The sequence below is a fragment of the Lactuca saligna genome, chromosome 8 (assembly GCF_052625555.1).
Source record: "Lactuca saligna cultivar CGN05327 chromosome 8, ASM5262555v1, whole genome shotgun sequence".
NCBI classification, from domain to species: domain Eukaryota; kingdom Viridiplantae; phylum Streptophyta; class Magnoliopsida; order Asterales; family Asteraceae; genus Lactuca; species Lactuca saligna.
The window spans coordinates 172,597,632-172,621,222 of record NC_136424.1 but is presented as its reverse complement, the minus strand read 5'-3'; the positions used below and the strand labels follow the sequence as shown (position 1 = coordinate 172,621,222).

At 41.4% G+C, this 23,591-nt stretch overlaps 1 protein-coding gene and 1 pseudogene across 1 annotated transcript; one reads left to right on the top strand and one right to left on the bottom strand.

The window, feature by feature from the left end:
• The first annotated feature begins 808 nt into the window (after positions 1-808).
• Positions 809-2,216, top strand: LOC145010313 (protein unc-13 homolog). Its single transcript, XM_078968870.1, has 5 exons — positions 809-1,034; positions 1,123-1,189; positions 1,358-1,511; positions 1,790-1,958; positions 2,080-2,216. Exons 1-5 carry the CDS (start codon positions 809-811, stop codon positions 2,214-2,216), a joined length of 753 nt encoding a protein of 250 aa, XP_078824996.1.
• A 2,849-nt stretch (positions 2,217-5,065) lies between these two features.
• Positions 5,066-5,720, bottom strand: LOC145010312 (uncharacterized; annotated as a pseudogene).
• Positions 5,721-23,591: the final 17,871 nt, after the last annotated feature.

Genomic DNA, 23,591 nt, shown 5'->3' with positions numbered 1-23,591 from the left:
ATAACCTAATGAGAACAAGAATAACTTGTGGGAGTTACTTGTTAAAGGTAACCCAATGAGACTAAGAATCGCTTCATATTTACAACTTGAAACAAACTAACCTATGTCTTTCCCTTTCCCTTTCCTTTTTCCTTCTCCTTTATCTTTTCCCTTTCCTTAGATAGACGTTCTTTTTTCATCTTACCAATTTCTGTGGCTTTTGACTCATGAGTGACAATTGTTACAAGAGACATTGTAGTAAAGGACCCATCTTCTTTGCATACATGTAAATATTCTGCCTTGGGTAGACTATACAAGTGGGCTAGAACTCTACACACTTCATCTATACCACTTTTCTCAACCTCAAATGCTTCCTACCATGGAGGATTTTCGGGTAGGGGAACATGTACTCTTCGGGCAGCAGCATATACAACGCCACATGCCACAACCTCAGCCTTCAACCTCACACATAAAGTTGAGCGCAAGCTGTTTGTTCACAAGAAAAAAAAAACAAGTGCCACTTCATTTAGCTGATAGAACTTCTGAAGAACAAAGATTGTTATCAATAAAGGACATCCCATACTGGTAGTTGCTGCAGATTTGAGGGGATGGAAGTAGATATATCATTGGGCACTTATTACTAGGAATCATTGAACATTGCATCACCTTCCTTTTTTGGTTATTATTCATTTATTTGTTTTTTTTTCTGTGTAATAAAGAATGCAGGGTCTGAAGGTGAGTTTTTTTTTTGGCTACCAATCCTGAATTATCAGGTTCACCTCCAAGGAGGGCTCCACCAGCTGTTCCTTTTGTGGCCCCATCACCCATTATGTCAGACATAACATCACTCCCCTTTGAGGCAACAGAAGAGGATGAACCAGTTATATCCAACTCAAAATCTTTTAACTCGGGTCCAGCTCAGAATTTAACTGTTGATGACATTGATGATTTTGAGGATAATGATGATTTGGAGGAACTGAATAGTCGTAGGTATTCAAGGAGAACAATGAATGATACTGTTGATCTTGTTGTGGGTTTGCCTTCATTTGCAACAGGTAAACACAAATGATGGAAAGTTTTATGAAAATATTTTATCATCTTCTGAAATTGGTGTGTTAAGTTATGTGTTTGGTCATTTCTCAGGTATAACTGATGACGATCTTCGTGAATCTGCCTATGAAATCCTTCTGGCTGCTGCAGGAGCTTCGGGGTATCTTTTCTTTCTTTTCTATCTTTGGCTCTGTGCATGAACTTTATTTTGTACACACACATAGTTTTAGCATTTCTTTTGAATTCCTATTTTGCTGTGATTGATTCTGTCTGGACTACAAATCTGCCAAACTACCTTTTGACTATTATGTAATGATTGTTTAAGTAGGGGACTTATAGTGCCATCAAAGGAGAAGAAAAAAGAAAAGAAATCCAAATTGTTGAAGAAGCTTGGAAGGAGTAAGAGTGAACAAGTTACAAATCAATCCCAACAATCGACTGGTTTGACTAGCCTACTGGAGACAATGTGTGTCCAGATGGAGGTACAAACTATATTTCTGTTTTATATATACATTGTTTTATATAGTAGTCTATTTTGCTTGTATGATATATGGTTTGTTTGCATGTTGGACATGATTGATGGGGACTGTTAGAAACCATACTGAGTTTAGGTTTGCTCTTACCAGATAGGAGTTCTATTACAAATATTACTATTAGTTATATAAAGTATATGCTACTTCCTTATGTCATGTTATTAACTAGTAGACTCTGGACCCCACAAAGTTGTGCTTGATAATAATAATGATTGTTGTAAACTCAGATTTCTGAGGCGATGGACATTAGAACAAGACAAGGGCTACTCAATGCAATGGCTGGAAAAGTGGGGAAAAGAATGGATGCTCTTTTGATTCCTCTCGAGTTATTATCCTCTGTTTCTCGAACCGAATTTTCTGAAAAAAAAAGCTTACATAAGATGGCAAAAGAGACAAGTTAGTACCTTCTCTCTCCGTTTTGTTTCGTAGCCTTATCATATTATTCATGGGCATGTGTAAGTAAATTTCCAACTTTAACTAATATTGATGTAAGATGTTTGATCCAATGTTGTGTTAGTTCAGTTGAATATGTTGGAGGAAGGACTTGTGAATCACCCAATTGTGGGATTTGGAGAATCTGGTCGCAAAGCAAGTGGAATGAGGATTCTGTTGGCAAGAATTGAAGAATCTGAGGTTAAAATGAGATCTTTTTAGTTTTTACATATGTTATGCTCTATTGCTCTTACTTTATCATTTTTTAAATTTGTCTTATTTCAGTCATTTGCACCTTCTGTAGGTGAACTTCAACGCATAGAATGTTTGAGATCTTTGAGGGAGATTGCCATTGCACTTGCAGAGAGGCCAGCTCGTGGTGATTTAACTGGTGAAGTATGTCATTGGGCAGATGGGTATCATTTGAATGTCAGATTATATGAGAAACTTCTTTCCAGCATTTTTGATGTTCTAGATGAGGGGAAACTAACTGAGGTATGTAAATTTTATATCCAATGTTAAGCATGATTTTGTTATAAATTGATTAAATTCCCTCCCTCCACCTGTACCCTTACAAACCATGGTAGAATGATTAACATTAAACTTCTAATGTTGTATTTACTAGTGGAGTTAAATGCAAGAAGTGGCAACACCATTGGGTAGCTTTAACAAGCCTTAAGAAAGAAATGGAAGTAGCATATATGATGATGATGCATAACAAACAGCTATATTTTATGAATGTATGCAGGAAGTGGAAGAAATACTTGAACTTCTAAAGTCAACGTGGCGTATCTTGGGAATAACAGAGACTATTCACCACACCTGTTATGCATGGGTGTTATTCCGCCAGGTAATAACAAATCATAAATTAGTTTATTATAGTAATTTCAAGAGCTATAAATTTAAGTTTGTTTTTTCTTTTTGCAGTTTGTGAAAGCAAAATTGCTAGCTGGTAATAATGTACTTTATTTAATTAAAGTACTCTTGCTTATTATTTGTCTATTTTAAATTCTTCTGTTGGTTGGTTATTCCTAGCAACTGGTTATGTTTAATAATCTTTAAAATTTTAATCCGACTCACTCAGAAACATTTGATTTCATTCCATTGTTTCAAGACATATATAGAGTTATCGAAGGAGATAAATGAATGAATCTTTCAAGAAATTATCTCAGGTTCCATCTTTTTCTACAAATCACCCAATATTTCTACATATGATGATAATACTCCTATATAAATATAACATATTTATCTTTTTTTTCTTCTTATAGAGAACAACTTGGTTGGGAATATTTTACATGTGCATACCTACAGGAATTGCCCTTGGTTATGTTTATGGTGGATGGGTAAATTTGGCAAGAGAACAGGTTGGTTTATGAAATCCTTCATTTATTTTCATGATATTATCCAAACAATTTAATTTCCAATTCCAAAAATTTATTTATTGCTAACTTATTTACAAATTTTTCTTCCTCATTCTCAAGGAATTGGGCCCACACAAGGTTGGAGCACTTATATAGGAAGCTTAATTCATGTAAATTTTAAGTTTTGTTTTATGCTTTTCAAGGTTCTGTTCGTTACATTTTTATTTTTGATTTAAATATTGTGTCTGATATAGTGTTTGTTTGGTTTTGGGTTTTCGTTAGCAAGTTTGAGCTCGGTAAGTTCGAGCAACATCTATGGTGGCCCGAGCAGCATCTATTTCAATATTGATTGTGTGAAAGTCATCTACTAAAGCAAGCTTGGTGTAAGAGTTGATGATGCGAACATTTTTCCAAGACCTTCAGTGAGTTATGATGATGTCCCTTAATAACAACGTAGTATTAGGTTATGTAGTTAGCCATGATTATTTGTATTTGCATTTTAGTGCAATGAATTATCTTTCTTATTTATTGTATTTTATTATTTATTTTGTATGACATTAACTTTTATGCAATGGATTGTATTTTTTGTATATAGTATTTTATTTTCTATTATGAGACATGAAATGCAATTTGAAAATTAGTAAACCTATAAATAATTTTTTTTTAAAATAAAAATAAAAATTACGATACGCAAAAATGTGTGTCATCTTCATTTATGACATGGCCTTTCTTGACAGTGGCTTTAATGATACGCATTGCGTGTCATAAATGCGCGTCGTAAATGCGCGTCGTCTCTCGTTATGATAGGGCCTTCCTTGACGCGCATTTGCGCGTCATCTGAGCGTTTTACAACGCGCAATGAGCGTTGTAAAAGGCCTTTTTTCTAGTAGTGTCAACCCAAACACGACTCATTTAAACTAGGTGGGGACCCCTGCGTTGCGGGGATCGGATGCGACTGTTTTTTTGTTGTTTGTTCTTTGTAAATGTCATTTGATCAAGTATTGATAAACACAGAATTCCTAAATACCCTGTAATGAAGAACACATAAATCAATTTTTCTAACCAAAATACTAAAAAAAATACATTTCAAAATAATCACAATTTAAGCCGCAACTTTCTATCTGACCATAGGAGCCTATTATTATGAAAAAATTGCCTAAAATATCCCTAAAATATCCCTTAAATTGTGATTATTTTGAAATCTATTTTTTTTAGTTAACTGCCCAAGTTACATGGTTGGAACTCAATAGGGGCTTATGAGGGCCATGGTTGGAACTCAATATGCCACCTTTCTTGTGGATCATCCTTAAAACCACTTGTTGAATCAACCGAGGATCTCCCCATCAGCAGATCATCTGCCAAAAACAAATAAATAAATAAACTTGTGCACGAACGGGAACAGGGAATGTGAAAGCATGGAGGAAGCCATTGATGTTCCGTGTAAAAATAATCAAAAACTATTTATTATCTAATAATCATTACCCAGTTGAGAGCATGAACACCAAAATTAAAAAGCAATGCAGTTTTGAAGAACATGCATGTAATTCTTCACTTATCCTTAAAAGAAGCACACATGAAAAAAAAGCCTCATAGAATATTATTTATTACAAGTAAGAACAGAAAATACTTAATTTAGCATAGCATAATCAGTCACCTGTACACGGTATAAATTCCACAAAGAATGTTTTCGAAAAAGATTTGCATGGATTTTTATCTCTGACAGTTCTGACCCGGTTCCGGTTTAGCAAATTTTGGCTCTTCATATCTTTGAAACCACGTGTTGTATTGTTTATGGTACCTCCATGATTGTTTCTTTAATTCTTTTGCAGCCAGATAGTGTTGATAAGCATTGTGCATGAAATCACACAAATTTCAAAAAATTTAAAATAAAAATTACAAATGATATAAAAATAAAAATACCTATTGATAATAAGTGAAAAAAAATAAAGTATCGGTCCCAATGTTGTCGGATCCAATACGTTCCGAAAAGGCCGAGTTGTTCACAATTGGAGCTTGCACTTGCGGATAGCTTTACGGGGTCACCGCAGGGTGCCTCTGTAAAAGAGTTAAATAAAAAATAAAAAATGAAAGTATGATGTAATAATATTTACTGCAATGTAGCTTTTGGGACGTTCTGAGTCTCAGGGTTGGGGGAGTTTGTAGAAGGCGGACTCAAGCATTTGGAGGTTGTATTGTTGGTCGTGGGTCCCACCTAGGGACACGGCTAACCCACTAACGTTGTCTCCAATTGCACCCAAGTTAGGATTCTTCTACCAATCACACCCAGGCTAACCGACTGGTTTGATTGTAATGGCTGACCAGGTGACAGGTCAACATCGCGTGTGCTTTGTGCTGCTTCTGTCATAGTCCCAGATCCTTAAAAAAATTATATTCTAAAATATAAACCCTAGAAGAAAAATGAATTGAAAATAAATTATACCTGCTGCATGTCTAATGCATATGAGACGATTGAATCTTCTTCATTGGAAGTGTTCTTGTTAAGGACAGGAGATTGTGCAGGATCAGGTATTGAGTCATCAGATGTAACACTTTGTTGGTGTATTTGTTGTTGCTGTTGTTCAATGTCATCAACTTTTGAATTGTTATTTGCTGCTTCAAATTGTAATTTGTTTTTAAATTTCATTTATCTTTGACAATAATGTTAAAAAAAAGTCAAAGAGTTTACCGCTATCTTTAGAACCAGTTAACATTTGTTGACTTGACTGTAAATGGATTAGATTTTGTTGTTGTGCTGACGTGGCAGTGTTAGGACTTGCTGGCGGTGCCCCACCCCATCCACTTGAGCTTTGGGAATTAAACTGTGAACATATTAACATAACAATAACATCATTTATTTAAAATAAAAATAATTTGAAGAATTACAAAATATGAAATATGAAGGAGAAACCTGTTGTAGAAGAGAGTTTTGCTGTGTTGAAAATTGCTTATAAGTTCCTCAAGAAATAGGCGGCATTCCAAGAAGGGTGCCGCTTCGTTGTTGTTGTACTTATTGGAATTTCTGCAAAAGTTTCTCCCTTTGATCTGTCAGTTCTACAACGGAGTCGTCCTTGTTAAAATTAAAATTTAAAAAAAATTAAATACATTAATAGTATTTTAGTTAATGTAGATACAGTACAATGTACAAGTGTATTCATGCTGAGTTTGGAAGGAACTTCCAGGTCTCCACTGAATGTCAGGAACACCAGAAGGTGAAAAGACTCTTGCAGACCAAGTAGGTGATAGAACATGGTCCGAATTCTCATATTGTAAGGAACCAATAACTGAAACGATACGGCCCGGTTCCACATTGCAACCTACACAATGAAAATAAATCTGAGCACATTATAAACATAATATCATAAGTAAAAGGAAATCTTAAAGAGGGGTAGAAATGTCTGTTTCAAAGTACTTATTTAACAAAACATGAATTAATTACTGAACTCTTAGAACTCATAACCAAGTAATAGAGTGGAAGTAGGTGTAAGCCTGGCATTTTCTTGAATTTGCACAAAAATAGACAAATAATAAATGAATTGATAAAATGATACGGTAAAACCCCAAAATCATATAAAATGTATTGTTACAAAAATTAATACCTTTTGAAGAAGGTTCATACAGAGCTTCTAAATTTCGTGACTTCAACTGCAAACATTTTCCATAAGCTATCATGATTTCAATCACTACTAACATAACCAAAACGACATTAACTATAACTGAAGGAAAAAAATTGTTGAGAAAAAAATATTTAGAACACTAATTAATCTATCCAGTAAAATAATATAAAATACAGGTAAAGCGATGATAACAACATAGAAAAAGAGACCTAGGAATTTCATCGAATACCTGGTGGGCAGCAACCAAAACTTCATCCATAACAGTAAACATCTCTTTATTATCTCGAAATCTTGTTGGATTTTCTAGCTGGTAACGAAATCGAATACAAAAATAAAGACCCTGAATTGAATATATAGAGCAACTATAAAAAGATACAAGATTTGTAAAAGACTTGAATAAAAAAGTACAAAAAAATTGATTAATTACCTTTGGCATCATCAACGACTGCAGTAAGCCTAATCAAGTTAGAGAACCAAAAATCCATGGATGAAGAAGCAGAAGCCCTAAAATTAAGAGCAATTAAATGGTTTGGTGATACTTTTTTTGTTGGTTCGGTGGTTCCACTGTGTGTGTGTGTTTTTTCCATGATCGACATAGGCCAGAAAAGAGAATTTTGTGTGCAAATTCATAGCAAAAACTAAAACTTACCTGATGGAGAAAGGGTGTGTCGTCGCCGGAGCCATTGGGGAGTGGTAGCTAGAAGAAGAAGCGAGAAGCGTATAGTTAATCAGCCACCGGAACTGCAAAGCACCACAACTGAAGTGAGAGGAGGCGGTGGAGGTCAGAATGGAAGCAGGAAAACACACATGTGCCACCAAATCCATGGCAAAAACTAAAACTTACCTGATGGAGAAAGGGTGTGTCGTCTCCGGAGCCATTGGTGAAACGACCCAAAAACACGACCCAAAAATTTTCGTTTTTCCATATAATCAAAGCCATAATATAAGTATCATAACATAAACACATGCGATGTATTCCCAAAACATAATAAAATATTGTGCGGAAAACTGTATCATACTACATCAACTCAAAATGTCAAGAGACTTCCCGGGATAAAAGTCATGCTGCGGTGTGTGCGATGCTGTCACCCCGAGCTCTTCCCTTTGCTTGCGGAAGTACCTGAAACCAAAACTGAAACTATAAACACGAAGCTTAGTGAGCTCCCCCAAACTACCACATACCATAGAATAACATATAAACACATATTGGGCCTTGCCCACTACATCGGGCCGAAGCCCGGAAACTGCATCGGACCGAAGTACGGAACTGACTGGGACCTTGTCCCCTGCATCGGACCGAAGTCCGGAACTGACTGCATCGGACCGAAGTCCGGAACTGACTGGGACCTTGTCCCCTGCATCGGACCGAAGTCCGGAACTACTGCATCGGACCGAAGTCCGGAACTGACTGCATCGGACCGAAGTCCGGAACTGACTGGGACCTTGTCCCCTGCATCGGACCGAAGTCCGGAACTACTGCATCGGACCGAAGTCCGGAACTGACTGGGACCTTGTCCCCTGCATCGGACCGAAGTCCGGAACTAACTGCATCGGACCGAAGTCCGGAACTGACTGGGACCTTGTCCCCTGCATCGGACCGAAGTCCGAAACTAACTGCATCGGACCGAAGTCCGGAACTGTCTAACTGAACATGGCATGGCATAACACATCAACTAGCATAACACATATACGACATGCTACATCGGGTCGTGGCCCGGAACACATAATACTTAACACATAAAACATAGCACACAAATCCTGTTCGAACCACGAAGGCATCGAACATACTAACTACTGCATCGGACCTAAATCCGGAAACTACTGCTAACTGAACGGGCCGGCATTGTGGCCTTAGACCCGTTCCTACTGGAAGGAAACTCACCTCGTAAGTTGGCTGCTGAGTGTGTGGCTCGGAAAGCTAACGGCGGCTGCTCCTGAATCTCCTCGGCCAAGTCCATAAAAACACTCAATCAAATACTAAACACTGCACTTGGGGTAAAATGACTCTTTTACCCTTGGTCAAAGTCAACTCACTCTGGGCTGACTCGCCGAGTCGGGCTACCCAACTCGCCGAGTCCTAGTCTCATCTCTCAGCTCTTCACGCTGCTACTCATCGAGTGGGGCATCGACTCGACGAGTACCCTCTGGATCCAAGAACTCAGACAATCTTCATCCGACTCGCCGAGTCGTATGAACAGACTCGACGAGTTGTTCTTGATCCCCAAGAAGATTGCCTTGGACTCGCCGAGTTGTATGAACAACTCGCCGAGTCCCTCCATCACTGAGTCTACTCTCAACTCGCTGAGTCCACTCCCTAACTCACCTCGTCCACTCGACACTGATAAAACTGAAGAACTCGGGACTCGCGACCCAACTCGTCGAGTCGTTCTTCCGACTCGGCGAGTCGCCGCCATGCAACAGATTTTTACTTGATTTTGTTTGAATCCAATGCATACAATTGATAGATCTGAGTCCAATAAGCTGTTTTACCACGTAAAGTTTCCAACTTTACGTGCACAACCTCATGAATAAGGGAAACAAGGCTAAAAGATGCATAAAATGGGTAGATCTATGGCTAACATGCAATATAACCCCAAAAAGACAGTAGATCTGAGCTCTACAACACCCCAACATTCAGATCCATAGATATATCGACTTAATAAGACATTCATGCAAGTGTAAGGCTTGAAACAAGCACCAACTAGCTCTTAGGAGAGCCCTAATGGAAGTTTAAAGCATAAAATAAGATGGAACTCCGAAAATACCTCAATAAACTCTGATTTGGCCTTGGATCTTTGCACTCCAACCCTTCTCCTTGCTTCTTCCTTCTTCTCCTTCTTCACACCTTCACAAAGAGGGCACCAAACACAAATAAGCTCTTCAATGGAGGTTTGGGGCTCTAACACTGTGTTCTCAGGGTGAGGGAGGCGAGAATGGGGGCTATAAGGTGGTATAAATAGTGGGCAACCCGGGGATTTAGGGTTTCACCCAGACGGATGGACTCGCCGAGTCCATATTATGGACTCGTCGAGTCGCCGGCTCACGCGTTCCCTCAGACGCGACCCGACTCGGCGAGTCAGGCTAGAACTCGCCGAGTCCCTCTAGGAAAACTCACTATAATTACCAATAAATCAACACACCGGGAATGGGTCGTTACAATTCTCCCCCACTTGTCTCAGACTTCGTCCTCGAAGTCTGCTACGACTGCATCTGCAAATAACTCCGGGTAGTGCGCTCTCATCTCCTCCTCAGCCTCCCACGTCCATTCAGACCCCTTCCGGTGCTGCCACTGCACCTTTACTAGCTGAATTACCTTGTTCCTCAAGGTCTTGGTCTTCCGTTCCAGAATCGCGACCGGCTTCTCGATATAATTTAGGCCGCTATCAACCTGAATGTCCTCTAAGGGAACGACTGCCGTCTCATCCACCAAACACTTCCTCAACTGCGACACGTGGAAGGTGTTGTGTATCAAACTAAGCTCCTCAGGAAGATCTAACCGGTAAGCAACCCGACCCACCCGGGCCAAAACCCTGAAAGGACCAATAAATCTGGGGCCCAATTTGCCCCTCTTCCGAAACCTGATGACACCTTTCCAAGGTGAGACTTTCAGAAGAACCATATCTCCCACCTGGAACTCCAAGTCTGAACGCCTCCTGTCGGCATAGCTCTTCTGCCGACTCTGCGCAGTCTGCAGCCTACTACGGACCTGCTGGATCAACTCCGTCGTCTTGAGCACCACTTCGGTGCTCCCTATGACTCGCTGACCGACCTCTCCCCAACAAATCGGGGTCCTGCACTTCCTGCCATATAACATCTCAAAAGGAGGTCGATCAATGCTCGCATGATAACTGTTGTTATACGAGAATTCCGCTAACGGGAGATACGTATCCCAACTGCCCCCAAAGTCTAGAACACATGCCCTAAGCATGTCCTCGAGAGTCTGAATCGTCCTCTCGCTCTGCCCGTCAGTCTGAGGATGGAAAGCGGTGCTGAAATGGAGACGAGTACCCATCTCGTCGTGGAATCGCTTCCAGAATCTGGACGTGAAACGAACATCTCGGTCCGACACCACCGATACCGGCACTCCATGACGTGCCACAATCTCTCGCACATAGATATCGGCTAACTTTTCCGCCGATATACTCTCCTGAATCGGAATAAAATGGGCACTCTTCGTCAACCGATCCACTACTACCCATATCGAGTCCACCCCACGTGCGGTCCTAGGGAGTTTGGTGACAAAATCCATGGTGATATCCTCCCATTTCCACACGGGAATGTCTAATGGCTGCATCTTGCCGTGAGGTCTCTGGTGCTCCGCCTTGACCTTCCGACAGGTCAAACATCTCTCCACATACCAGGCGACATCTCGCTTCATGCAGGGCCACCAATAATCCGATCGAAGATCTCGATACATCTTCGTCGCCCCTGGGTGGATAGAAAACCGAGACTTATGAGCCTCGTCCATCAATACTTGCCGTACCCCACCCCAGTACGGTACCCATATCCTACCATGAAGTGTCAACAAACCACGACTGTCGTAATCAAATGAAGCTACTCGGCCCACTATCCTCTCACACTTCTGCCTCTCCTCCTTAAGACCCTCCATCTGAGCCTCCTTGATCCGCTCCAACAAGGGAGTGATCACTGTCATCCTCATACACAGATCTCTGATAGGGGGCCGTCGACACCTTGCGGCTCAGGGCGTCGGCCACCACATTGGCCTTCCCTGGATGATAAAGGATCTCACAGTCATAGTCCTTCAGCACGTCTAACCATCTCCTCTGTCTCATGTTCAAACTCGGCTGATCCATAAGATATCGCAAACTCTTGTGATCCGTGTAAATAGTATAGCGGACCCCATAAAGGTAATGTCTCCAAATCTTGAGGGCGAACACAACTGCCCCCAGTTCCAAATCGTGGGTAGGATAATTAGCCTCGTGAGGCTTCAACTGTCTCGAGGCATAAGCTACCACATGGCCTCGCTGCATCAATACTGCTCCCATACCTGTGATCGAAGCATCACAATAGACTACGAAATCCTCTACACCCTCTGGCAAGGTAAGGATCGGAGCCTCACACAATCTCTGCCTGGGAGTCTCGAACGCCGCCTGCTGCTCAGGCCCCCAACGAAAAACCACCGACTTCTTGGTTAGTCGGGTGAGCGGCACCGCTATCTTGGAGAAGTCCTGGATAAATCTCTGATAATACCCTGCCAATCCTAGGAAGCTCCGAATCTCAGATGGAGACCTCGGGACCTCCCACTGCATCACGGCCTCAATCTTGGCCGGATCAACCAAAATACCCTTCTGGTTAACGAGATGCCCAAGAAACTGCACCTCGCGCAACCAGAACTCGCACTTGGAGAACTTAGCGAAAAGTCTCTCCCTCCTCAAAGTCTCCAACACCTCCCGTAGGTGCTCCTCGTGCTGCCCCTGAGTCTTGGAATATACTAAGATGTCATCTATGAACACGATCACCGACCGATCCAGCATCGGTCTGCACACGCGGTTCATGAGATCCATGAACGCGGCTGGGGCATTAGTGAGCCCAAATGGCATCACCACGAACTCATAATGACCATACCGGGTCCTGAAAGCAGTCTTCTGTACATCCTCGTCCCTGACCCTCATCTGGTGGTAACCGGAGCGTAGGTCGATCTTGGAGAACCAAGACGCTCCCTGAAGCTGATCAAACAAGTCATCTATCCTCGGAAGTGGGTAACGGTTCTTCACCGTTACTTTGTTCAACTCCCGATAATCAATGCACATACGATGCGACCCGTCCTTCTTCCTCACAAATAAGATTGGCGCTCCCCAAGGCGAACTGCTCGGCCGAATGAAACCCTTGTCTAACAGCTCCTGAAGCTGTGTAGACAACTCCTGCATCTCAGGGGGAGCAAGTCGATACGGTGCTTTGGCTATCGGAGCCGCACCAGGAACTAGGTCGATCCTGAACTCAACCTGCCTCTCTGGAGGTATCCCCAGCAAATCCTCGGGAAACACATCCGGGTAGTCACGAACAACAGGAACATCATCAATCGCCGTCTTGCCCTTCTCCCGGGCATCCAAGACGTAGGCTACAAAACTGGCGCAACCCTGCTGAACATAGCGCCTCGCCCTCGCGGCGGAACAAAAGATCGGTCCTCGCTGGGGCCTCTCGCCCTGAATCACTATCTCTCCCCTACTGGGAGTGTGAACCCTCACTAGCTGTAGCTCACAATCAATCACCGCCCCATTGGGGCTCAGCCAATCCATGCCCACAATAACTTTATTCCCACGCAGGGGAATAGGAACCAGGTCCACTGAAAACTGCTCATCAAATATCTGAAGGGAACACCCTCTATGTACTCTGCCGACCCTCACGGTCCTATCATCTGCTATCTCAACCTCTAGTGGACAATCCAGCTCCCCTGGAGTTCTGCTAAATCTCTTGCTAAGCGCAAGCGATACAAATGATCGGGTAGCCCCCGAATCGAACAATACCAAAGCAGGGATGCCGTTCACCGAGAACGACCCTAAATAAAACATATCATCAAGTAATATTCAAGCAATATAATAACAAAAGATGAAGGAAAGATTCATACCCGTCACCACATCAGGAGTCGCTCGCGCCTCCTCTGCTGTCATTTGAAATGCCCTGCTCTTCGCCACCGGCGCATCAGCTCGGCCCTGCCGGCCATCCGTAATCCTCAGGGTGGCAGGGACAGGTGCAACCACCTTCCCTGCTACAGCTAAACTGGGACACTGGGACCTTTTGTGTCCCCTCTGATTGCACTGAAAGAAAATCAGATCTGATGCTGTAACCATAGTAGCAGGGGCCGTACAATCCCTACTCATATGCCCAGTCAGACCGCACTTGTAGCAGCCGGAACTCCCTGCCTTGCACGCCCCCTCGTGCAATCTCCCACACTTGCCACACCAACCGAGGCTCTGCTGACCCCTGGACCTGTGATCTGACACCTTGGGCTTTTTGCCCACACTGCCTAAACCCGAAACCGCCTCCGGTTTCCTCTTCTTCTCCATCTCGAGATCAATCTCCCTCTCTCTGGCTCTAGCAATCATGTCGTCCAGTGTTTTGCAACTGGACCGGCTCACAAACATACGAATGTCACTCCGCAACATCTCGTGATAACGGGCCTTCTTCATCTCCTCATCGGATGCATACTGAGGAACAAGAAGGGCCCTCTCCCTGAACTTGGCGGTGATCTCCGCCACTGTCTCTGTAGTCTGGGTAAGATCCTGGAACTCCCTAGCTAACTGTTGCACCTCGATGACCGGTGCAAACTCCGCTCTGAACCTGGTAGAGAAATCAGCCCAGGTCATGGCATCCAATGCCGCATCATCCCCGATGGCATGTCCGACCTCCTCCCACCAGTCTCGTGCCCTGTCCTTCAGAAGACAGGATGCCAATCTGACCTTGTCCCCCTCGGGACATCTGCTAGTGCGGAATGCGTTGGCCACATCCGCCAACCACCTGGTACTCGCTATGGGGTCCCGTGCCCCATGATAGTCAGGAGCCCCGCATGCCCTGAACTCCCTGAACGTAAGTGTGCGCGACCCTATCACGGCCGCCATCTCAGCACGGAAAGTACTCAATCTCTCATCCATCAGCTCTAAAATACCCTCCTTGATCGAACCGAAGATCACAGGAGTCTGCTCTAGTATGATGTGGGTAACCTCAGAAGAAAGGAACTCCCTAGTCTGCTCATCCATCTGCCCGGCCTCCGGGCCTGATCCCGATCCTGATCCCCCTCCGGCATCTGAACTGCCGGCTGCTGGCCTCGGACGCAAAACTACCATTCTGAAACATATCATAACAACATCAGAACACTGCAATATCTCAAGGGATCATGATACTACTACTAGCTTCCTGGTCTCGTCTTGGCCTTCCTTAATTCGAGTATGGATCCTCTGCTTTCAGTAGTATGGGCCCCTACTACCTTCCACATCTATCCGTACTTTCCTCAGGAACTGCCTTGACTCCACCAAGTCACTTCTACCGCTGCTATTCTCTGCTACTCTCATCCTAGGCTTGCCCTAGGGAAACTTCAAGCTCAACGCGACTGGTCCTCAGCTGCTGTAGGTCTCCTCATAATGCCAGTTAGCCACCACCTAAACACCATCACATGTGATGAGGGTCAGATAATCCTTCAAGTAAAGGATCCGTCCCTACAACGGTTGGACTCAAACGAGAGCTGCGCAGTAGAGCCAGTTCCAACACTCTGGGATTATTCAAACCTGATCACATGTGGTGTGACGTGTTCACCTAATGGCTAACTCCCACTACTCAGAATCCCACTAAGCACGAAGCAAGCAACATTTGGACATGGGAAACAGACTCAGGCAAAACTATTCTTATAACAAGAAACTGCACTAGCATAGAATGCTAAGCTCGTACTATCAGGCATAACCTAACCAGGCTATCCTACTGCTGTCTACTCAATTCTAGCATGCAATACTCATAAAGCTGTAACACATAAACAGGCACATAAGGCATTCTCCTAGATCCTTAGCCCTATACTAGCATGCTGTTCTACTAAAACTGAAACTGAACAAATAATTTGTATGGGTAATTTGGGAGTACTTACTTGAGCTCGGCTGACCGCATGCACACACCTCTATCTTGTTAAAACAATTCTTTCTTTCTAAGTGTTTTCAAAATTCTGTTTGTAAAACATTTTTATTTTATTAAAATCTTTTATTTCCCTTAGTTTGAGTTCAGATACACCCGAAAGTGTATCCGAATCCCTCAAACCAGGGCTCTGATACCAACTTGAAACGACCCAAAAACACGACCCAAAAATTTTCGTTTTTCCATATAATCAAAGCCATAATATAAGTATCATAACATAAACACATGCGATGTATTCCCAAAGCATAATAAAATATTGTGCGGAAAACTGTATCATACTACATCAACTCAAAATGTCAAGAGACATCCCAGGATAAAAAGTCATGCTGCGGTGTGTGCGATGTTGTCACCCCGAGCTCTTCCCTTTGCTTGCGGAAGTACCTGAAACCAAAACTGAAACTGTAAGCACGAAGCTTAGTGAGCTCCCCCAAACTACCACATACCATAGAATAACATATAAACACATATTGGGCCTTGCCCACTGCATCGGGCCGAAGCCCGGAAACTGCATCAGACCGAAGTACGGAACTGACTGGGACCTTGTCCCCTGCATCGGACCGAAGTCCGGAACTACTGCATCGGACCGAAGTCCGGAGCTGACTGCATCGGACCGAAGTCCGGAACTGACTGGGACCTTGTCCCCTGCATCGGACCGAAGTCCGGAACTACTGCATCGGACCGAAGTCCGGAACTGACTGCATCGGACCGAAGTCCGGAACTGACTGGGACCTTGTCCCCTGCATCGGACCGAAGTCTGGAACTACTGCATCGGACCGAAGTCCGGAACTGACTGGGACCTTGTCCCCTGCATCGGACCGAAGTCCGGAACTAACTGCATCGGACCGAAGTTCGGAGCTGACTGGGACCTTGTCCCCTGCATCGGACCGAAGTCCGGAACTAACTGCATCGGACCGAAGTCCGGAACTGTCTGACTGAACATGGCATGGCATAACACATCAACTAGCATAACACATATACGACATGCTACATCGGGCCGTGGCCCGGAACACATAATACTTAACACATAAAACATAGCACACAAATCCTGTTCGAACCACGAAGGCACCGAACATACTAACTACTGCATCGGACCTAAATCCGGAAACTACTGCTAACTGAACGGGCCGGCATTGTGGCCTTAGACCCGTTCCTACTGGAAGGAAACTCACCTCGTAAGCTGGCTGCTGAGTGTGTGGCTCGGAAAGCTAACGGCGGCTGCTCCTGAATCTCCTCGGCTACAAGTCCATAAAAACACTCAATCAAATACTAAACACTGCACTTGGGGTAAAATGACTCTTTTACCCTTGGTCAAAGTCAACTCACTCTGGGCTGACTCGCCGAGTCGGGCTACCCAACTCACCGAGTCCTAGTCTCATCTCTCAGCTCTTCACGCTGCTACTCGTCGAGTGGGGCATCGACTCGACGAGTACCCTCTGGATCCAAGAACTCAGACAATCTTCATCCGACTCGCCGAGTCGTATGAACAGACTCGACGAGTTGTTCTTGATCCCCAAGAAGATTGCCTTGGACTCGCCGAGTTGTATGAACAACTCGCCGAGTCCCTCCATCACTGAGTCTACTCTCAACTCGCTGAGTCCACTCCCTAACTCACCTCGTCCACTCGACACTGATAAAACTGAAGAACTCGGGACTCGCGACCCAACTCGTCGAGTCGTTCTTCCGACTCGGCGAGTCGCCGCCATGCAACAAATTTTTACTTGATTTTGTTTGAATCCAATGCATACAATTGATAGATCTGAGTCCAATAAGCTGTTTTACCACGTAAAGTTTCCAACTTTACGTGCACAACCTCATGAATAAGGGAAACAAGGCTAAAAGATGCATAAAATGGGTAGATCTATGGCTAACATGCAATATAACCCCAAAAAGACAGTAGATCTGAGCTCTACAACACCCCAACATTCAGATCCATAGATATATCGACTTAATAAGACATTCATGCAAGTGTAAGGCTTGAAACAAGCACCAACTAGCTCTTAGGAGAGCCCTAATGGAAGTTTAAAGCATAAAATAAGATGGAACTCCGAAAATACCTCAATAAACTTTGATTTGGCCTTGGATCTTTGCACTCCAACCCTTCTCCTTGCTTCTTCCTTCTTCTCCTTCTTCACACCTTCACAAAGAGGGCACCAAACACAAATAAGCTCTTCAATGGAGGTTTGGGGCTCTAACACTGTGTTCTCAGGGTGAGGGAGGCGAGAATGGGGGCTATAAGGTGGTATAAATAGTGGGCAACCCGGGGATTTAGGGTTTCACCCAGACGGATGAACTCGCCGAGTCCATATTATGGACTCGTCGAGTCGCCGGCTCACGCGTGCCCTCAGACGCGACCCGACTCGGCGAGTCAGGCTAGAACTCGCCGAGTCCCTCTAGGAAAACTCACTATAATTACCAATAAATCAACATACCGGGAACGGGTCGTTACAATTGGGGAGTGGTAGCTAGAAGAAGAAGCGAGAAGCGTATACTTAATCACCCACCGAAACTGCAAAGCACCACAACTGAAGTGAGAGGAGGCGGTGGAGGTCAGAATGGAAGCAGGAAAACACACCTGTGCCACCAAATCCATGGCAGCCATTGAAGGCGTAGTAGAAGGAACAAAATCGATCGGTGGGGTGGGGGTAGTTTTAGGGCTTCTAGACGATTTTGATGGGAGAAGAAAAGGTTGGATAAGAACAAAGAAACTGAAACCGATATTCCTTACCATGGTCAAGGAGGAGCGAACCTGATGAACAGTAGTCTAGTTAGTAACTTGGGTAGGCACTATTCCTAAGAAGTGCTCTCCCTTAATATATATATATATATATATATATATATATATATATATATATATATATATATATATATATAAAAATATACAGGTTACGGGTTGACAGGTCACACGTTGACGGGTTTGAAACATAAACTCATATATAACCCACCAACCCGTTTATTTATACGGGATCACAGATTAGCGGGTTCGTGGGTCAGATTTGGATTCGTGGATCAGATTTCATAAATAAAATTGACAATTAAACATAAATAAAATTTTGATGGTTGATGCAAATATATTCAAATTTTAGACAGTTAACTACTTAAGTCTTAAAGATCCAAATGAAAATCAAAAGCATTTGTAGAAACATATTCAAATAAAAGTTAATATAAACATAGATAATATTTATTAAATATTAATACTTGATACACTTAAAAATAAAAAATATATATCTTTTTAATTAAAAATATAAACGGGTTGACGGGTCAACCCGTTTATTTTTTGAGAAACTCATATATGACCCGTTTAATAAACGGATTGACAGGTTGGCGGGTTGAAAAACTCAACTCAAACCCATTTATTTCGTGTCGTGTCGTGGGTCGTATCGCGGATCGTATCGAGAATTGTCAGCCTTATTTTTTATCCTATTTATATGTAAACGAATTTGATCATAAGTGTATTAATTTGTATATATTTTTGTGCTGATATTTTGAAGTAATATTGTAATAACAGAAATATATTATTATTAAGTTAATATTAAAAGGTAAAACAATTATATTGTGAATTAACGAATAAAAAGGAATTTTGTTGCATAAGAAGTGATAAATGGTTGATTTTTTTTTTCTTGAAAGTTAACTTTTCTAACAAATGTTTTCGAGCACACCGCCTAATCCTGAAATCACTTGTGAGTGAACTTTTATGGCCATGGGAGCCGACTAGTTTCATGATCTTATCAACTATGTTATTTCTTAAATAATTTTATTATACCACATAATTTAAAGGGATGTTGAAATCTTAATAAATTCAATTTTATTAATTTTATCATATGATCACAGAACGAATGATTTTCAATTTAATGTTCTTCGTATATTTTGTTTTTCTTCGGTTAGTACCTATTGTCTAATTTGGAATTTAAATACTGACATATGAAAAATTGTTACTTACCTGATTTTCCTTAAATTAGTAATAAATAGTAAATTACATGATCTTACCTGATTTTCCTTAAACTATAAAAAATATTAAATTACATGTCTTATAGATGATACATAAGATATTAGCATTGAGGAAGACAAAGGTGATCATTTTTAATGTAAAACACAAGAGCTAAAAGGATCCAATCATAAAGATAAGACAAAATTACACAAATGGTCCATGTAGTTGGCATAGTATACCATCACAAGTTTTAAATTGGAACTTTCTAACACGGATAGTCCTTCTATTTTCAATTTCTTGCGTAGTTGGTCTTACGACTAATATCGTTAACAAGACCATTAAATACATGTAAAAAGACCAATTTACTTTTCTTGTTTCTTTTTTGTTGTTTTATACACTATTGAAGATCATTTTAAAAAACCCATCCTGCTATAGCGTCTTTTATGATTTCGTCTTTGGAAACCGCACCTCAATCACCGCCACCAATTTTCATTTCCCCAAAATCGAACCTTTAAATCTCTCTCTCTCTCTCTCTCTCTCTCTCTCTCTCTCTCTCTCTCTCTGATATCCATATACTAATAAAACAAACTTAACTGTATACACTTTTGAAGGGTTTGGTGGCCAAGAATAAGAGGGAGGGCGGTGGCTCACTTGTGGTGGCTCTAGTAGCCGAACAAGCTGCTTAATGTTGGTGGTCCCATCACTCTCAAAGAACCATATAAAAGTTTGGTGTAACACCCGTTCTACAGGTACATCTCCTAAAACTTTAATTTCATTTTATTTTTGGAAAATAGGTCCTACACAGGGTGTAGATAATCACCTAGCATGGCATAGGTCAACAAAGTCAAAGTGGGAGTTTAGTGCCCTAAGTGGGGCGTAAGGCAAGGTACGCCCTACATAGACACGTAATGAGGAAACCCTAATTTCAGGGTTTTGAGCCCTATTTAAGGACTCTAACCCCTTGAGGTCCTTCTTATCATCAACCTCCACTTTCCCAACCATCCATCTCGAAACCCTAATTTCCTTTAACTAAGATTTGAGCCTCTTGTGTGTTTGTGGTTTATTTTGAAGAAGGAGGAGTCCGTCTTTAAAACTTGGTAAAGCTCAATCTTGTAGATCCAGAGTCTACCTTGTATTATTCAGCCCCAAAAGGTATAAAGCTTGAACCTTTAGGTTGCTTTTTGATAGATCTTAAGTTAGCTCGTGATTTGTTATACTTTTGGTCCCAAGACCTTGGCTTTATGGAGTATGAACTACTCCAGGCCCTATGAGAACCATGTTCTGCTAGTTTTGAGTTTGAGAATTCATAAAAAATGGGAGGTTTGTCACTCCCATCCATCCATGCATGAACTCCTGAGCTCTTGAGTGGGGTTTTGGACCCAGGGTTTGGCTTTGTTCCCTTTGAAGTCGTGCAAAGGCATAAAAGTTTTTGACTTTATCATTTAAGACGTCCTTTAGGTTTAAATATGAGAGTTGGACGTTTGGTCTTAAGGTATTAAGGTCTCAATATGAAAGTTGGCAAACAACGTGATTATGAGGGCGTAATCCTGCAGCATAGCTTTGCCCTATTTTTTCCATCGAAAGGCTCTACACGATGTGCAGAGCAAGAGTACGCATGGCGTAGCTCCAAAAGACCAACTTTTGGTCAAGGTGTATGTTAGGTCAAGAGGGGTGGGTCCTAGCCATAGAAGGGTAAAATGGTCTTTTATCCAAGTAGGTCAATCAAAAACCAAGACTTTTGTTTAGGGCTGTTACCTAACTCTAATTAGGGTTTTATGATGTGTTGTATAAGGTGGGGAGTTCCAGTTTAGGCGGCTTAGGTGTGAGTGATTCATTACCTGACTTCAAATTGAGGTGAGTCTTCTCACTGTACTTGTGGGTAGAAGGCACCAACGCACTGGATTGTGTTATGTAGAATGTTAGTTGTCTTTGTGACTCTTGCATGTATGATTGGGTTGAAATACACCCCAGGGTTGGCCCCATTACTTTATGTTTGGGTTGAGATATACCCCAGGGTTGGGCCCATTATTGCATGTCTGGGTTGAAATACACCCCAAGGATGGGCCCCAAGACTAGGATCATGATTGTATGTTGGGTTGGAACATTTTTCACATTTTTCCTAAAGTAACTAAGATTGAAAAATTATAAAAATATTTAGTTACTTTATAGATCATTATACTTATTAATGAGGAATTAGTTGCCCTATCATACCCGTTCGGCTAACGACCCTCCACTAGTCAAGAGTGCGGTGGGTAAGAGTGGATACCCAATGGCTGTCATTTTATAGGCCGCTTCTTCAAACACCCTTATAGACCAGCTTTGTGAATGAGGCCTACTAACGGTAAGACCAGCTCATCTTATACATACATACATACATACATACATACATACATACATACATACATACATACATATATATATATATATATATATATATATATATATATATATATATATATATTAATCTTATAATATTATAATAGTATAAGGGTTGAATTTTAAACTTGTAAAATTCTAGGGTTTAGAATTTAAATATTTCAAAATTAAAACTATTAATAAAAAATTTAAATTCCAAAACTTGATGACAAGTTTTTAAACTTTTCAAAACCTTCTAGATCAAATTTCAAATAATTTAATTAATCAAATAACTTGTGATTATCTAAATTTGACCTAATTCAATTTATGGAAAGATAATTCATATTAAATAATACAAATAATTTATTTTATCATATAAACAAGTAATTATCTTATTATTTAAAAAGTATCTTCTAATTGTATGAGGATAACCAATACTATATTGAAAAAATCGAATTTTATCAGTTAAAAACGTTTATGGTAATTATCCCAAACCAATTCAAGTCAAAATCCCGAACAATCTGCTAACAGACGAGCCGACTCGTCGAGTTCATCAGGGGACTCGACGAGTTCATCAGGCATAAGCAGATTTTTCGACTTTTTCAACTTTGAACAATTTAACTATGCATCAAATATAATAGAAAAATGACATAGGCTCTGATACTACTGATAGGTTTTGAGCAAAACATCAATCCTATGGTGCATATGCAAACCCTAAAGCTTTGGATCTAGGTTTTTCTAGGTGTACATACAACAATCATCCAAAGCTTGTATATCCTAAATCTATCATATAGAAATCAAAAACTATGACTAAAACAAGTTAGAAACATACCTTTCAATTGTAGCTTGATAACCTTGAACCTTTGAGAACTTAACACCTCAAATGTGATGTCTCTAATAGACCACAAACACCAAAAGCAATTGGAGAATATTAGAGAGAGAGAGAGGGGGGGGGGGGGGGGGAGAAGGCTAATTTCAGCTGTAGGGATCCTTAGGGTTCAGTGTAGCCGAAAAGCAGATGCCAAGGGGGTCTTTATATATGTAAAGAATTAGGGTTTCAGTCAAATACCTAATCCGACTGCTTAAGCCTTAAGCAACCCATAGGAATCTTCTAGAACACCTAGTCTTGGACGAAATCCTTATGGGCTTCCATAAGATTTTGTTCACCCCTTTCTTAAGGGTTCTTCAACCCATATTTCAGTTATCTTATAATTACAATATCAGTCTATGACATCCCCATTTTCACGGCTAGAAAAGACCGATTTGTTTATGCTTTGTTTTATAAAATCAGAGTAATCTTTTAAAGAAAACGGTTGCGGAATTTGTTCCCAAAACAAGATATGATAATAACTTATCAAAACATTTCTCAAAGAGAATGTATTTTCATTTAATAATAAAACCTCGGGATGTCATGTTTCGATACAGACATATAAGCATAAACAGAACTTACATTCAATTACACTAATGACTTATATCTCCTTTAAATCTCTCTGTGAAATGTGTCTTCGTATCGATACCTGTGATACAAAGAAAACTGAGTGGATCAGGCTTGGGAGCCTGGTGAGCATATAGGGTTTTCATCCCACAATGTTATATCATATATTTATAAATATAGAACATTCAAACTTGTACAATTTCACCATATAAAGGCAACTCTTATCCCACCCCATCGATCCTCACAACGACACGATCTAAACTCTCGTATCTA

Bases quoted from the DNA above. Each gene is read 5' to 3' on its own strand.
- LOC145010313 (XM_078968870.1), top strand. From the start codon at position 809: ATGTCAGACATAACATCACTCCCCTTTGAGGCAACAGAAGAGGATGAA. The intron at 1,035-1,122 runs GTAAACACAAAT...GTCATTTCTCAG, and splicing joins TTTGCCTTCATTTGCAACAG to GTATAACTGATGACGATCTT. The intron at 1,512-1,789 runs GTACAAACTATA...TTGTAAACTCAG, and splicing joins CAATGTGTGTCCAGATGGAG to ATTTCTGAGGCGATGGACAT.